General features: G+C 33.5%; 1 protein-coding gene and 1 non-coding gene across 3 annotated transcripts; both read left to right on the plus strand.

Moving 5' to 3' along the window:
* Positions 1-252: 252 nt before the first annotated feature.
* LOC140886474 (uncharacterized) lies at positions 253-16,446 on the plus strand. 2 transcript variants are annotated; one of them, XM_073293058.1, is made up of 19 exons: positions 253-666; positions 2,033-2,107; positions 3,129-3,279; positions 4,599-4,667; positions 4,770-4,942; positions 5,278-5,415; positions 7,638-7,763; positions 7,992-8,090; positions 9,355-9,475; positions 9,660-9,723; positions 11,461-11,515; positions 11,603-11,727; positions 12,009-12,082; positions 13,333-13,382; positions 14,648-14,734; positions 14,855-14,905; positions 14,986-15,069; positions 15,821-15,871; positions 16,140-16,446. In XM_073293058.1, exons 1-19 carry the CDS (start codon positions 322-324, stop codon positions 16,221-16,223), a joined length of 2,022 nt encoding a protein of 673 aa, XP_073149159.1. In that variant the 5' UTR covers positions 253-321; the 3' UTR covers positions 16,224-16,446. The 2 variants fall into 2 exon arrangements, with proteins under 2 accessions (XP_073149159.1, XP_073149161.1); XM_073293060.1 differs by lacking the exon at positions 253-666 and adding an exon at positions 673-1,674.
* Positions 1,598-1,692, plus strand: LOC140893687 (small nucleolar RNA snoR113). The gene has a single exon (XR_012153279.1). It is a non-coding gene; the product is annotated as a small nucleolar RNA snoR113 (small nucleolar RNA).
* Positions 16,447-17,753: the final 1,307 nt, after the last annotated feature.

The raw sequence follows: 17,753 nt of genomic DNA on the forward strand, positions 1-17,753 counted from the left end.
ATTTAAATAAAAAAATCATTAATAAATTTATATATAATCTAATGTAAAAATAATCATATCACGCAATTCTGAATTTATAAGAATATGATTTTTTTTTTTGTTTTTGTTTTGCATTTTTTTCTTAAAAAAACAACCCCCTTCAATGGATGATGCGTTCGAATAATTTGTTAAATTAATTTACTTATTTCTTCAATGTTTTATTTATTTAATTAATTTAATTGCAAAATCACCTTAAGCCCTAACCCCAAATCCCAATATTATGTGATATAAAAGCATCGGCTGGCCTCCTTCCTTCCTCGAGCTCTTCAGCTGGTAGCCATTATGGTCCGTCCATTGCTCCGCTCTCTACTGTCTTCTACCAGCAGAAAATACTGCTCCAATTACTTCCAGCCCCAGGGATTTTCCCAGGCTCTGGGATTCATTCGGCCTTTCTCACAGGCAACCGCCGCCGCCTCCTCCGTCGCGTCATCACCCCATGAGGCCGCTGGAACCGGTGTGTTGGACCCTTCTCGGCTGAGAAATGTGGCCGTTATAGCGCATGTTGACCATGGGAAGACCACACTCATGGACCGGCTCCTGCGGCAATGCGGCGCCGATGTCCCCCATGAAAGGGCCATGGATTCGATCACCCTCGAACGAGAGCGTGGAATCACCATTGCGTCGAAGGTGTTTTAGTATTTTCCAGAGTTTGTGATTGTGATTATGTCAAAAGGAATTAGTTTTTATTTGCTCTTGAGTTTTAAAATATAACTTGCATTTCTTTTCGAATGTGCTTACTTCAATACTTTGTATTGCAAATTTTCAATTAAGGTTTTGCTTAGCGCATGTTCATGTTATTGAGGAGTGATTTGGAGTTTTCAGGGTTAGTGCATGATAAAAATAAAATTTTAAAATAGTTTACAAGAAATTTAAATTTTCAACCTGGATTAACCATTTTTGTGGAGTATGTGTACAAAACATGTTATAGGAGCCTACTCTGCAATCACATCTGCACTGTACTAGGTTCGAGATGTCGTAGCATAGTCGTTCACCAACAAGAACAACGACAAATAATTGATGTGCATGGCTAAATGCTACTTGTGTGCAAGTCATATCTTAAACATGCTGGACAAAGTGGCGCGACCTTTCTTTAACTTGTATGAGTCACCACTAAATTCCCGGCACTGGGTGTTTGTGATGGCACTATCCCACAAGTTCCCGGCACTGGGTGTTTGTGATGGCACTATCCCACAAGGTGTAGAAAAATATGTTGATAGATTTATAATGGGTAAACTTCTATAGCAAGTGAACAATCTTCGTAGAGGTCCCATTGTGTAGTTACGCTTGTGCGAACCTACGCTGGAGGAGTGACATGAGATCATTCTGTACTTCTAAGATGACATCTCATATCAAGCATAGGAGTTCGTACTGGTAATTTAATTATAACATATAAATGTTTATTGTTTCAGATCAGCCAGTTTTCTTCCTTATTACTTATTATCATTCACCTCAAGGTAATGAGGTTCATTAGAGCATATCATCTTCTGAAGTGTCATTTTAAGATGCAGTCTTTTTGACTGTTGAATCATATCATTGAATCCATTTGTTGAGATTACATCTGCTGTGATGAAAAAAAGGCCGGGCTTACGGCTGCTGCCATGTGGTTGGTAGTAGATTGATGAAAGCTTATACGAGGTATTTTTTCTGAGCGATCTACATAATGATTTAAATTCATGTAACATTTACTATGGCATTATACATACTTGGTTATAAAGTGCAATACTTTATTGTTTCTACCATCCAGTATATGTTACCTATTGCATATGAATTGGTTTTATGAAGGGTGAACTAAATGGAGCTTCCATTTGTTGATTTATGAATATTTGTTACGCAATATAACCTTAGGGAGGAGAAAACATAACATTCACCGGTCATAGATTGCATTGTTCACTTTATGATATGGGAAATATTGGCGTCATTTACACTTGTGCTTCTGTTCTTGGATTCTTGATAGATTTTCATTTACTATGTTTATCATCTTAATCATATGCAGGTTACGTCTATTTCGTGGAAAGAGAATGAACTGAATATGGTTGACACCCCTGGACATGCAGATTTTGGTGGTGAAGTATGCTGTTTAGACTCCTTCACTCCACACTTTAAACATAATGTCATTGCCAAATAGCTTAGAATTAATGTGTTATCATTTTGTTTTAATGATGGGCAATTAGCCACAATAGGTTCAAAGTATCACTGATTTAGCGACTTGGCACTGATAAAATTGCATTTATATGAATTTTAACTTATAAATTTGTTATTCCTTTTTCTTAGGAAGCAGGAGTGGGGAAATGAGAGATGTTGAGTAAATTTATTTTGCAATTTTGCTGCAGCTGTTAGTAATGTGCAATAGAAATAGTCACTTTGATATATTGAAAGTACATGTGGGTTGGACACAGATTATTTAGCTGGTTAAAATTTCATTGATAAAATATTGGCAAATAAATTATCTATGAGTAATAAATTTAAGCGTCTCTGTCTTTGCCCAGTTATTTGTATAAGTATTTATAAAATGGGTCCAAACCTCATACTCATAGAAAAATGCTTAGCAGTCTATATGCTATGCAAATATGATTCATGTTACAACTCTTGGTGAAGATGTGAAAATATTAGTTTCATACAGAGTGTAAATTTAGCTGGATAGTACCAATTAAAATAATTTACTCCTTTTGATAATTTTAATCATTTCAGTTTCGCAATATTCCCTCATCAGTTGATGCACATACTGTTGTGATCTTCAAGTATGAAGTTGTGATTTACAAGCCATTTCCAGAATTAATTGCAATCTTCTGAAATTTTCTGACCCAAATGAGACCGAATTTAAATTTTCTGCCTGTTTTTTCCTGGTACATATTTCCGTTTCTTAGTGAACAAATGAGTGCCATTTTCATTTTTCCAAAAGTTACGGTCACAATTCAGTTTCACCTTGCTTGGCTCCTTACTACTCTTGCTGAATAGTGAATAATAACAGGTTTATTGACTTTTCAGTCATTCCTTAGAAATAGTACTTGGAGCTTGAAGCGATGTCTTGCTTCATCTTTCCCTTTGCTAAATAAGTTAACCTTTTGTCATTCATTATCTATGTATCATAGGTTGAGCGGGTTGTGGGTATGGTTGAGGGAGCAGTTTTGGTTGTTGATGCTGGTGAAGGCCCCCTAGCACAGACAAAGTTTGTTCTTGCAAAGGCTTTAAAATATGGTCTACGTCCTCTGCTTCTTCTGAATAAAGTAGATCGACCTTCAGGTACAATGCAGTCTATCTTGTGGGTTGGTAAAACTGCTCATGGTGTGCATTCTCTTCAAGCACGTCAGTGCTAAAAAAATTATTTGGAACTAGTTAGAATGATCAAGATTTGAGACACTTACTTATAGTCACTTGCGTATCGAAAAGATATTAATGACTCTAAATTGTGCTCATTGTGTTTGAGTTGCAGATTGTATTTATCATAGCCTCCGTAATGATCTGGAGATTATTGGTGATAATTTCAAGGACTAGTTTCCTTCTTTTGTAGATATCAATGGCCAATCAAAAGGAAGAAATATAAACATAAATTGGTGCACTTTATCTTTTTATAAAACCAATGAATATCCATTCCGTGTTTTTCACATGATATTAGAGCAAAAATATCGTCCAACCCAGAAAAAAAAAAAAAAGAAACTGGTAGGGTAATCACCAGTTTTTTAAAAAATCAATATTCTTGTGGTCAGTAACCAATTGCTGATTGTCAACGATAAATACGCTTCTAACTGTCTACTCTGGTTGCCTGGTTGTCATGGTCGCTGACCAGGACATAAATATCTATTATTGCATTGTCCAGAGCAAAAGAGCAAAATTTTTGTAACCCTATCGCTGCCACTGCAAACTACCCAATGGAGTTGCCGCCTCTCCTCGCCTTTCTTTTCTACTGATACAAAAAATACTAATGCAAAGTGTATAACGAGGGTTTAGAGGACCTTACTATATATATCCCCTCAAACTTATCTCCAACAATATCCAGTTAAAAAAAGAGGAACTTAATATATTGGAGATTACCAGTCACGGTCTTCCCTGGAAACATCTCATATAGGTTTTTGTACATTCCAGGATTTTCTTTATCTAGTTCCTTACTGTTTGCTTATGAGAAACTTGGGCATTGACCTAAAGTGTTGCGCATTGGAGGAAAAAAGTCCTTATGTTTATTCTTTATGTGTAAATAGCATGAAATACGCCACTATTTCCACTACTGTCATCCTGGCTACAGGACAAGTAAACAAGCATTGTAAATATTTCATATTTGAGTCTCTTAGTCTTCTTGAGCTATCTGTTTCTTCAAGGTCCCAGTTATCCCTTGATAGACCATGTGGACTCATTATCACATAATTGTTGTATGAATGATCATGAAGAGAGACAAACTTCCCTCAATCTTGTAGAACAAAATTTGCATGACAGTTGTGATCATAATACAGTTGCGGGGATTTCTAAATTGTTAATAGTTATAGAATTTGTTTTTTTCACCTATAAAACATGATTCCTTAAATTTTTCAAAATGCCAAAAATTTAAACTTGCTTTTCACACATTATAGTGACGGAAGAGAGGTGCAATGAAGTTGAAAGTTTGGTGTTCGACCTTTTTGCAAATCTTGGTGCGACAGGTGATTACCACATTGCTACAATTTTAGTTGCTTTCTTGATTTCATTTTTTAACAATAATTTTGCAACCAGTATTTTTCATTTGCTTTGTACTATTTCCTCAGAGGCGCAACTAGAGTTTCCTGTTCTGTATGCATCTGCAAAAGAAGGATGGGCTTCATCCACCTATACAAAATGTCCCACTGATGATGCCAGTAATATGTCTGACTTGCTTGATGCAATCATAAGACACGTTCCTCCTCCAAGTGCTAGCCTTGATGCACCCTTTCAGATGCTGGTCAGTTAGGGTCTAATTAGCATCTTTTTTACTGAAAGATGCACTCTCCGGAATTAATTCGTTGCATCTTTACATCATTAATTTGTTTTTGATGTTTATAAATCCTTGAAAAAGATATGCCTGCTGGCTTCAGATTCCAGATTAACAACCTATGATGCCCTTATGTTTCGCTCAACTTCTCTTTTGTTCTGGGTATCTAGCTAGTGTTTGCTTGCTTTATTTAAGATTTTCCTCTGCAGTTTACTTACTGCTTCAGAACATGCAAATTGGTTTCTGGGGTGCAATTACACTTTTACTGAGAATCATTGAGGAAGACAGTTAACAGTTCCTTTCAGGTGTCAATGATGGAAAGAGATAATTATGTTGGGAGAATTTTGACGGGCCGTATCTCCTCCGGGATTCTCCGTGTTGGTGATAAAGTACATGGACTTCATGAAACTGATTCTGGGATTGCCAAAATTGAAGAAGGGAAGGTTTGTATCCTTGCGCCTTCCTCATAACTTTACCTATCTACCTGATGTCCTATCTTGTTGATATGCCTGATTTTATGGATATTATAGAATCTTGTTAAAGTTTTATGTAAGACCCAAAAAATTGTTATTGATATTTTCTGCCATTATAGTGGGATAATCGTTAATATCTAATTGTATTTTTACATTGAAATGGAGCTACCTTCATCACGTGTGCCTGAATTTACCTAAGATATGATTTAGATAATTGCATGCTGTGGTATATTGTTAGTAAACCTTTGGGATTTGACAAACCGAATTATTCTCTTGTTAGATATTGTTATGCATTTGTGGAGATTTATTATCTGGCAAAGTGTTAATTTTTTTGGCAGTACGTAATTATCTTAGCTTTTCTTTTCCCTAAAAAAACAAAGGTTTAGAGTTAGTTTAAGTGTTTAACAATGCCCATGTCATTCGACTCACCCCTTGTAAAAACAATAGTAAATTTACTTTGCTTTGCTTTGTGCAGAGTTACCTTTTCTTTTGTGATGCTACTTTATTTTGAACTCGATGACGAGCTTAGGTAGATTTTCATACATGGTTTCCCTGAACAAGGAACAATCTCGATCAGACATCACAATTGTGAAGAAGTTTGTAATTATTGAAAAACAAGTTCTCTAGGTAAACTCTTCTGAATGTGGTTGTAATGAATCAAATCTAATCAGCTCAGCTCCTTGTTCAGAAGTGGTTAAAAGAACCATGCTTCTTGATTGCCCAAGTATGTGATGTGCATGAAGAAAGGTGAAAATACTGTTACAGAGATCTACAATGACATAATCGACTAGAGTCTAATTGTGTTTCCATCCACTACTAATTGTCTTGTTATATAGTAATCTTACCCTTCCCAGTCAAATTGTTGTCTATTTATTTTTGAAACTGTATAGCTACACCAGGTTGGGAGATTCCTGATGTGTGCTAAACTATGTGCTTCTTAGTGAATATCGGGCTTTGGCAGTTCGAGGGATAAGAAGGTAGTTTAACAGCTATGTCATCCATATAGTTACCCTTTATAACAACAATCACCATTGGATTATACGTAATTATGTTTAGAAGGTTTACGAGTGTCTTTGTCACATTCCATGCCCACTGGCTCGTGCTAATGTGACTTTACATTATTAGCTCCACTAGCAATTATTTCATATTCATCCTTAATTCGCAAGCAATTATTCATTCTTAATTATTAGCTCCACTAGCAATTATTTCATATTCATCCTTTATTCGGAAGCACGGTTAACTTAAGTTGCTAGACATTCGATTGCATTTCTTAAAAAGTAATTCGTACTTGAGCCACAATTCAATGTGGGGTCATTCCTTCAGAATGCAACGACCTCATCACGGCTTAACCGACTAAATTGGCTATGCTTAGAAATGGCTTCTATTGGTCCCTATGCATACAGTATTTTGTCCTGAGTTCAAATAATGGCTCCCACACGATTATACCTTGTCCCACATAGCAACTACCTTCTGGTGTTTGTGCTCCGCTAACAATTATCTTATATTTTCTGTTCAATCTACAAAATTAACTGAAGTTGCCATAGAAATCAAGCAATGGTCACAATGTTTATTTCTGAGATTGGAAATTGGCTTTGATCTAGATTGTTAGAAGCACTTTTTGGCTTTGAATATAGCTAGCTAGCGTGGATCGCTGGTCCACTTTTTGTAATCTATCACTTTCTTTTATATATAATACATATGTTTCCTATCAAAAAAAAAAAAAACATCTTTGTCAGGCTAAGGATTGACTGAACCTTGAAAGATGGCCAGCAAGCATTTTATCGTGAGAATAATCAGAACAAGTTGTCAAAATAACCTTTTAGTCGACAAAAGTAACCCTTGGACAAGGAAGAAATATGAACAAGACAAAATAGTAGCGTAGTGGAAGCATGTTCAGTTCCTAACTTTCATGCAGTTCTTAACATTAAATTATCTATTCGTCTAAAAATATATGCATATAAGGTATTTACTTGAATTATTAATGGATTCATTATGAGTTCTTGTTAGTATTGATATTATTGATTGGTATTGGGAATGACCATTATTAAGAATGTCATTCTGGAGAAAAAAAGGAGTTATTTATAGACTTCTTCTTCTCTGGCTGTTGTGAACTAATAATTTATCAATAATTTGTGATTGCCTTAATTATTGTCAATGGTTATGCACTTCAAGATTTGTTTGATAATTTTCAGGTTGTGAAACTGATGAAAAAGAAGGGCACCAGCATAATTTCAATTGATAGTGCTGGTGCTGGTGATATAGTGTCTATGGCTGGGTTAACTAGTCCAGCTATAGGTCATACAATTGCAAATGTTGAGGTACATGGACCCTTTCGCAATTGTTTGTCTTGAATTTTTTAGCATTGATTTTTCACAATTATTCTTTTGGCTTAGCCATTTTCCCATTTACCCCTTTTAAGAGAATGTATTAATTTATTGTGATAAAAATGCACATGTGAGGATAATACATCCTCCTACTGCAACGGGTAAATACTACACTAACATTTTTACAGAAATTTAAACTTGACTTGCTTAGGTTTCTGGTAGGTCATGACTGCTTTGCCTAATGTCGAGCTTGATCCTCCAACCATTTCCATGACTTTTGGTGTGAATGATTCACCATTGGCTGGTCGAGATGGTACTTATGTAAGTGTTGTATTTTCTGTTGTCTAGTATATTTTGTTATGTGTCTTATTTTCATGTGGATTGTGGTATTTGTCTCTACAAGATTCCCATCCGGGACCAAATATTTTACAATATTTGCGACAGCTCGTTCAATTGTGAAACACATGATTTGGGACAGAACATTCTTTCTGTTCTGTATGGTGCCATCTGAAATGTGGATTTTACAGTTTTAGTTGTCAGATCGAAATTGTTTTCTCACAAAACAACTCCTTATCTACACGTAGTTTCTTCTCTGAACTTAAAATGTTGTTCACCTACCTTATTTCCACTCGTTGCTTTTACATTATGGTCCAGCCTCATACCATTCTAGTGTTTCCTTCTTAACTTGCTTATATGCAGCCCTAATGGACTTCTGCACCGGAGAGTTTATCCACTTAAAAAGGAATTTCAAAGTCTTTATTTCTCTATGAGAGGTTGCTTGTCTGCTTTTAGTCCTTTGTGGGCATGCAAATGAACAAAATTGAGCAGAATATTGGCTTTCATGTTTTGAACCATTTTCGAGCAGATTCAGGTTTATTCAGAGTTTGAACTTCGCCTAGAAGATTTCGTATTTGTGGTGGAAAAAAGTAAGTGAAGGAAAAGGACCAGATAGTGAACTTTGCAAAAAAAAAAACTTGAAAGAGTTGTTTTTCTAGACCTGAAAAATTTCCATTTTCAGCTATCATATGGTGATTTTTAGGTCTATTGGATCCAGTAGTGCTAGAAGCTTTACTTCGGTCCATGGGATTTGGAGACAATGGATTTTGTTTCTGAGAGTATAGAACTTGTTCGTCAAGATTTTATAAGGCAATAAAAATTTCCATTCAAGTTTGGTATTGATGGAATGGAGTGATAAAATTGGATATACAGAGTAAAAGAAAAATTAGTTATTACTTACCAGCAGAAAGAATCCAGATAGGGTGTCTGCATTGGAGAGATGAAATTTGGTATTGGATAAGTTTCCAAAGAGTTTGTTTACATTTGCAATATAATAAGTATTTTACTATAAAAAATTATTAATAAAGTCTGCGACCAATTCACGAGCTATTGAACAAAAATAATTTTGACTTGAATCTGGCATGAAACAATTCAAACATACTATACTTCGGTTTGAGTTTGATAATTTTGTTCGTGAATAAAATATTGTTCAAGTGGGTTCGGTGAGCTGGTTTGGTTTCTTTTCACCCTAATCCTTTGGTTCATTTGGCATAAAATGTGCTGAATATGTTATTCTCTTGTAACTCAGCTGACTGGAAGGCAAATTGGTGATCGGCTAAAGGCTGAAGCTGAAAGAAATCTTGCAATAAATGTTCTCCCGGGTATGTCGGATTCGTATGAAGTTCAGGGCAGGGGAGAGTTGCAATTAGGTGAGCTCTTTTCGTTGAGATCTTTCTAAATGAATTGATTTGCTCTACTCCCATATAATAATATCTTCGACTCACATATATAATATCTTCAAAATGCATGACTCTGGATATTGCCAGCTGCAATTATTCCTCTGTGCATAGCATTTAGTCTTCTAAGCTTGTATTTCTATGAACTCTTAAACAGGTATTCTAATTGAGAACATGAGACGTGAAAAATTTGAGCTTTCTGTCTCACCCCCTAAAGTCATGTGAGTTTCTTGTCTTGAACTTTGTTTTCATGCTTGTTCTTCTCATTCTTTGACAGTCATCTCATTGATGCTTTATATCTATAATGAATCAATGATATAGCTGCTGTGTTATATGCAAACTTTTAGCAAAAATAATTTAGGGAGGAACTTGGGGGAGGGAACCATATATGATACTTATAATGGTTATAATCAATGCATATAACCAGGGGTTGATATATATATATATATATATATTAGTTTTGATTGCCACGCACACTAGTGTGCAGGATTTCCTGAGCGACCACTAAAACAGTGTGTTTTAGTGGTTTCTAAAAAAAAAACTGAAACACACTAGTGAATTTTAGTGATCGTTCACGAAAATCCTGCATACTAGTGTGCATGAGATCAAAACTGTTTGCATACACACACACACATTTATATATATAAATATATATATATATACACACTAGAAAAGTGCACGTGTGTTGCACGTAGTTAATCAACCATTAAAACTTGAGTAAGAAATTTAGATAATATATTTAAATTAATGGTGGATTAACAAAGAAGAAGATGAGGGGTTTAAAGAGGGGTACAAAAAGAAATTCACAATGAAAGCTGCATATCTATTGATAATAAATAATAGAATAATAGATATATATATATTCATAGGAAACAAAATATACTCATAAAGATATAAAAGGTAATAAGTACAAAAAATGGACCAGAGGTCCACACATAAAGAGATAAAAGCCAGAGTCAACTTAGCATAATATAAGACTCCAATCCCTATAATCCCTATAATACAACTTAGCTAGGGGTTTATATGTGTGTCACCTGGTTAAATAATATGCCTGTCAATTTGTTCAATTAAAATGTTTTCTTGTGGATGTCATCCGTGCACTTTTTGCTCTTATAAAATAAATTCTTTGAGGAACACCTTTGATCATTTTTACTTTTTTTGTTTAGTAGTAATTAATGTAAAGCAAGTTGGTTTTCTGTTAAATCAATGTTCAGTAACTCGTCTATTTAAAAATTCGGTAAAATGTCCTTTCTATTCTTTAATTTCAAGGGTGTGACAGTTTTAATCTTTTACTTATAAGGTATATCAATTTAGCCATGTATTATAACACAGCAATTGATTTTGGTTCTTCCTAGCCAAAATCTTTTAATGTTACCTCCACAATTTCTTGATTTATATCTTTAATAAATGACTGAAATTAATCATCAGGTAATAATTATGCGCTTAAAATTATTTTTTTCTAAATTTCAGGATTATGCAATTAATTCTTTTTGATTATCAGAAATTGTGTGTGTATTTGGTTATCAATTGTAGTTCAACAACTGTTAATATTAATTATTCATGTTTAATCTCAACTTGAAAATATTTTGTTGGAATGTAACACTTTGGCAGCAAAGATCAAAGTTGACTGATTCAGAATATCTATGGGACTAAAATTGATAAATCACATGTAAATGATTAAAATGTCACATGTCCAGACATATAGGGCTAAACATGAAATTTTTTTGCCTTAAAATTTCTAAATATCAAACTACCAGATGTGCCTTTCTAATGAGTGGTGTGTGAATCAAGCACATATATAGTTCAGTGTCCGTTAGAAAATGCTGCTGGAGGCTAATTAGCCTCGAATTTGTGATTTTGAAGTATAAATGAATAATCCTATGGCTTTTTCTTTTTACAAAAAGTTTCACCAAGTGATTATGAATTTCTTGTCAGTTATAATTTTTGTATCTAATCAGGTATAAGATGGAAAAAGGACAAAAGCTGGAGCCAATTGAAGAAGTGACTATTGAGGTTATTAGCTGTGTGATTCTCGATTCACAGGGCTTCCTTGTCTTTCATGACTTAATAAATGACTTGTGAACCACTTTTTATTGTCAGGTAAACGAAGAGCATGTAGGTTTAGTTATGGAAGCTCTTTCTCATCGGCGAGGAGAGATTACTGACATGGGTCCAGTCCGTGGCAATGTTGGCAGGACTAGAATTTGTTTGACTTGTCCGTCAAGGCATGCACTACATTTAACTCTGTTCTGATATTTGTTTGTTTTCCAGACACTTGTTGGCTACTTGTTTTTTTTTTTTAATTCATTTCTTTCTTGTTCTTTTTTTTTTTTTTAAAATAACTTTCCTCTTTCATCTTGAGTTCTATGGGTTTATTTAGTTTTCTCAAATGTTCTTCTGCTTGTGACTTCCTTTAGATTACTGCATTTTCTTTTCGTGATTTTAAAAGACAATGGAATGTTCGCTCTCTTGAATATATTCTTTGTTCTTGTCTGGTTAACTACAGGGGTTTGGTTGGCTATAGATGTGTTTTCAACAGTTATACAAGAGGCACTGGATTCATGCACCGTGCATTTCTGAGTATGCTTTCCTGTCTCTCTATAACATATCATTATGTGATTTGGATGTCTTTCAGGGTGATGATGGGTTTTCTTATGTGAACTCCTCCATTTGGTATTTTCCCGTCCCCTGAATTTAAGGGCTTTTTTGTCTGGAAGTTTCTTATATTTAACGTGGACATGATATTTGTATTGACTATTAACTCTATTTTTTCCGTGATATCAGTTTGCGTTGTGTTATTTATTACGTCTATCCAGTTCTTAGATGACCTGCATTACAAAAGAAAGAGCTTCAAGTGGAAAAGAAAAATTTGTCCTTTTTGTAGAATAAAATAAATTAGATTACGTGATGTTCTCTACCAATTAGTTGTGATTTTATAGGATATTTAAATATTTTAAATTTGGTAGGAGTCTGATTTTGTGGGTTTAGATTAGCACATTGTACTCTATATAAGATGTAATTATATTTATGAAATAAACACAACAATTATCTCCTATATATAGTCTTGTTTATTCTGCACCTGAAAATGAGTTTTGAATTGGGGTAGAAAGAAGATTTGCTTATATATCACTTTAGCCTTTCTTGAAGTTTGTATAAAATTGGGATTAGGGGCCAGGTTAGGGTTTTGCGCAAGTGGCTGGTTAGACTGTGGAAGAAGATAAAGAACGGAAAAAGGAAAAGGGGGAATAGTATATGTATGTCAATTTTCTTATTCTCTGCTTTTTTTATGGGAATAGTACTGATATGTAAAATAGTTATCTAAACGTTGGTGCAGCCATTTTGAAATCACAAAACGGGTACATGTAGTTATGATCATCACCAATGGGGTTAACAAGTTCTGATGAGGGAGATTGATGTAGTTTAGCCTATACAAGATGACTCTCCTATATCATGCGTTGGAGAACAGAAAAGAGAACCTCAGCCTGTTCACATGTCTAAATCAGTCTTGTGCTTGTCCTTACTTTTGATGTGGCGTTGATTGAATGCTGTAGGATTGATGCATAAATGGATGGGATCTGTTAGCATCTATGTTTATGATGTGGATCAATATGGAAATGTGGAAGGAACATATTTTTAAAAGGCCCTACTCTGTGTGTGTGTGTTTTTTTTTAAATAATTATCTCCTCTGTATTTCGATGCACAAGGGAAAACTATTTTAAAAAACAAAACACAATTGGTGGATCATGTTTGATCACTTTCTGTGCCAGAGATTTGAATCATCATATTTTTGTTTATGAATTTTCTTTTTGACAAATATTATGTTAATGCAGCTTATGAGAAACACCGGGGTCCTCTTGGAAATGTCAGAAAAGGAGTACTGGTTTGTTAACATCTCACCTTTCATTGATGTATCGAGATACTGACCTTGTTGCTGTTTATTTTTTTAGGCAATTATGTCTATCCCATATCGCCTCCATAAATTAATACTCAATATATTTCCAACTTCTATTAGATAGTAACTTTTTTCGGTCCCAACTTGACGCTAAAAGGATAAGTTAATAATAATTTTTTGAATCAGGATAAAGTAATAATTTTGATGGACTGATAATATAATATTTTAAAAAAAAAAACCCTATATCACTCTATAGTTCATATCATGTCTTAAGAATTTACTAATTATGAAAATTATTAATAAATTATGATAATTATTTATGTCATTCTCTTAAATATGAACTTCTTGTTATTTGCTCTTTACTACGTTCACCTATTAATTAGTGTGCATCTTATTAGTCGTCCATTTTTGAATCCCTTTTAGATGGGAGGCCATTTTATTTATGAAATGTAATATGAATTTTTATACGAATTATTTTCAGTATAATTTGCCAAATATATATAATTAAATCAATGAAAATTGTTTATTTTAAATGAATATTATATAATTAAAGTGAACTCTAAATCAAACACATAAACAAATACACAATTGATACATGTTATGTTATGAATTATTATGAATGTCAGTTGGAAAATATATCTTAATAATTCAGGACATGTACTTTTTGAATTATTTAGATCTTTATTATTCTTTTAATTACGAAAAAATATTCAATAATATAATTTTCTTTTATATATTAATAGTTTTGGTATGTTCATAACATTTTTTATAATTGTATTACATTTTAGCGGATTAGTTCATATTTAATTGATTTAATTGGTAGAATACATGTGAATTCTTAGTGATTAAATATGCACATACTCTATTGATATTTACCAATTAGTTAATGCTTCTTTTACTTAACAAAATTTAGATTGTAAGCTATTAATTTGTGGAGGTCATTATGTATTTTTCCTTGGAATTCTTAATTGTTGTACCTCTGCACAGTATGCTCTGGCAAGCAAGTCATTAGGTCTGACCGTCTATTTAGCATTATCAAGCACTTTCTTAACTTTTTTCACTGCAAATGTGCTCCTTCACTCATCGCAACGGTGGCAATTTCTAAAACCTGAGATGATCGTACCCATTTCCATAGTCAGACCCATGTAGGCTTCAAAAAATGATTGAATGTGTATCCATGTGCTTAACATCTTTCGTTTTAAAAGTGTATGCTCTGTATGTTCTTTATTAAGTGACAGAACTTTATTGAATAGGTCTCTATGGGATATGGAACCATCACTGCTCATGCTTTGACGGGTTTGGAAGCTCGTGGAATGCTTTTTGTCAAGCCCGGGATGGAGGTCGTAATGCCTACACTTTCTAGTTCTAAATGTGTAAAGAAAAGTATAGTTGAAATCTAACATTGTCATCATTCTCTACTTCCAGTTAAATTTTTTTACCTATATTTCTCATGATTGCAGACTTATGATGGGATGATTATTGGTGAACATTCCCGAGATACAGATCTTGATGTAAGTAAAACATTTTTTTACTGTTGCTGTGAATTTTTTCTTTACCTAGGTGATTTACTTGAATTTTTTACTTGTTACAGGTTAATCCAGTTCGAGCCAAGGAGCTAACGAATATCCGCGCTGCTAACAAGGATGAGAATGTTAAGCTAACTCCTCCTCGCCTTGTAAGCACAGAGGATCCAATTCATTTAATAATGTCTTTTTTTAATGGGGGACTTCGAGAAACAATGTAAGAAATGAACTTGAGATTAAACTGGGTCAATAAAACTGAAGTCATGTGTTGATTTGAAGATTCAAGTATAATTCATGTATATACGGACGCAAAAACCTACTTGGACGGGTTCCTCGCCTTCGTCTTTATGCAGATTTAATCGATTAACCCTTAATAGCTGATTTTTAATGGTATTAGAGGCTGGAGTATATAAAATTGACGATAGCAGTGAATTGGTATCCTCAGTAGAGGCAGGAGTATTTTTTAAGCACGCATTGAACCTATTTATATGGTAATCTCGCTTTTGTCTTTATACAGATCTAATCCAACCCTTAATGGCTGATTTTTTAAGGGTATTAGAAGTTGGAGCATATAGAATTGATAGTATCGGTGAATTTGTGTCCGTTGTTTCTCTGTACCCTACCTTGCCTCAATGATGATAACTCTATTTGCTCATGGATACCACAATTTATGTGGTGGTGAAAAAAAATCTACAAATTACGTAGTTTTGCTTGCTGCTTCTGTATGAAGCCAAATTATGACAAAATCATACTATTTATTCATGAATGTTGCAAGTCAGCGCTCGCCCAGGAATATATTTGCAACTTTTGCTGTTTATTTATTATTCCTATGTTATTTTGCATGCCTTACCAGGAAATTTTCAGTTCCACTGATTTTGTCTCTTTGCTGTGCATTTTTGGTAGATTAATCTGGAAGAAGCCATAGGCTACGTTGCCTCAGATGAGCTAATTGAGGTACGTACATTTAAACATCTTCTCGCTCCAATGTCTTTTTTAATGCGTAATGAAAGTCTTGCTCTTTGTTTTCTGAGGCTCCCAATGCTCAATGACTAAAATTTGGAGCTTACTGCTGATAATGTAATTTGATCCTCAGCTGTGCCCCTTACACGACAATGATCAACATTTGCAGTCTATATTCTATATTTTTGCTATTTGCTATGGCTTTTTGCAAAAGGGTAAAACTGAGATGAATCCATTGGAACCACGTGTCTTTGCTATTCAGGTTACCCCTAGTGCTATCAGGTTAAGGAAGAAATTCCTGGACGTCAACAAGCGCAAGGCGATGAGTAAAAGACCTAAAGAGTGATGCACAGCAGTTTAACAAGCCTACACTGTCTTTATGTTTTCCAATTTTGGATCACACTTGGTGATTTATCATAGTATTCTCTTATGTTAGCATACAACGTGTTGTACCATATATATGCTCTGTAATCAGAACTGACCGGCTACTATTTATATGTTAATACAAAAGAAATAAAGGATAATAGATAATTTATTTTTACTGTTATAGCAATCATTTTGCAGCTGTATTTGTCACGTCTCTCTCTCCTCTCTTTGGACAAAGTTTTTGAACTTCAAAACATCTCATGAAAATCCCAGTGCGTACACCTCGGGTTGCTTCTTATACATTTGATTTTTTGTTTCATTGGAGGCGCATAGATGTTCATGTGGAAAGATTTTTTGGATGATGTACTTCTCTTTTTCCTTTTTTTTTTTTCTAATCGGCAAAAAAAAAATTTTAAATAAAAAACCGCATTCTATATGCTTTATCATAATTATAAAAAGAAAGAGAGAGAGCATAAACAATGAAAACATGTAATTTGATTTTAATAAAAGAGCTATCAATTATTATTATTATTATTATAATTTCAACACAAAAATTTTTGTGAAACGGTTTTATGGATAAATTTTGTGAGACAGATTTTTTAATTGAGTCATTCTAGATATTGTATTGTTTTTTATATAAAAAATATAAATCTTTATTATAAATATGAGTTTGTTTAATTCATCTCACGAATAAAGATCTGTGAGACCGTTTCACAAAAAATCAACTCTTTTTTCAATAATGATTATTATGGATATAAATCAATTTATATATTATTTTATACTTTGAGGTATTATAAAATATTAGCAGTTCTGCACAAAACTTAAAAACTACTTGCATAGATAAGTTAATACTCAAATTCAAATTATATTTACATGAAATTTTGAAACAAAATTCCAGGTAGAAAAAGTCAAAAAGTATATCCAACATATATTGTTGGAGGAAGAAGAACACGGGGATATGGTGGTGGGAAAGAGAGAGTGAGTTTTGTTTGGAAGTTAAATTTAAAAAGATTTGTTGAAATTAAGTTAATGTCCTTCTCTAGATTTTGCTTATAAATAAAATGGAGGGTAATTTAGTTCACTCATTAAAATGACCAATGCAGTTTTTCTAAGAGTTTCACGTATTATTAAATAGTACATACATAATGACAATTTGGTTTTAAAAGATATTTAAATAAAATATTGAAAAATAAGTTGAGATATCCAAATTTTTCTAAAACAGCTTAGAAGTTGTTTAAAAAACTTCACCAAACAAAAATTCAAATTTTATAATTTATAAGTTCTAAAACAACTTGTAAGTTGTTTGAGAGTGCTTATAAACTAGCATACTGTCAATTTAGTTATGCATGTATTGAAACGTGATATTTTTAGTTTTGATTTTTTGTTGATTCCATTATAGTCATATAACCATATATCTTTAAATTATTTTGACAGCTTCTTAATTGTTTAAAAAAATTGCCAAACAAAGTTTCAAAACTTATACGTTGTTGAGAGTTTATAAACAGCTTAT

This window comes from Henckelia pumila, chromosome 3, assembly GCF_033568475.1.
Source record: "Henckelia pumila isolate YLH828 chromosome 3, ASM3356847v2, whole genome shotgun sequence".
In the NCBI taxonomy this organism is placed as follows: domain Eukaryota; kingdom Viridiplantae; phylum Streptophyta; class Magnoliopsida; order Lamiales; family Gesneriaceae; genus Henckelia; species Henckelia pumila.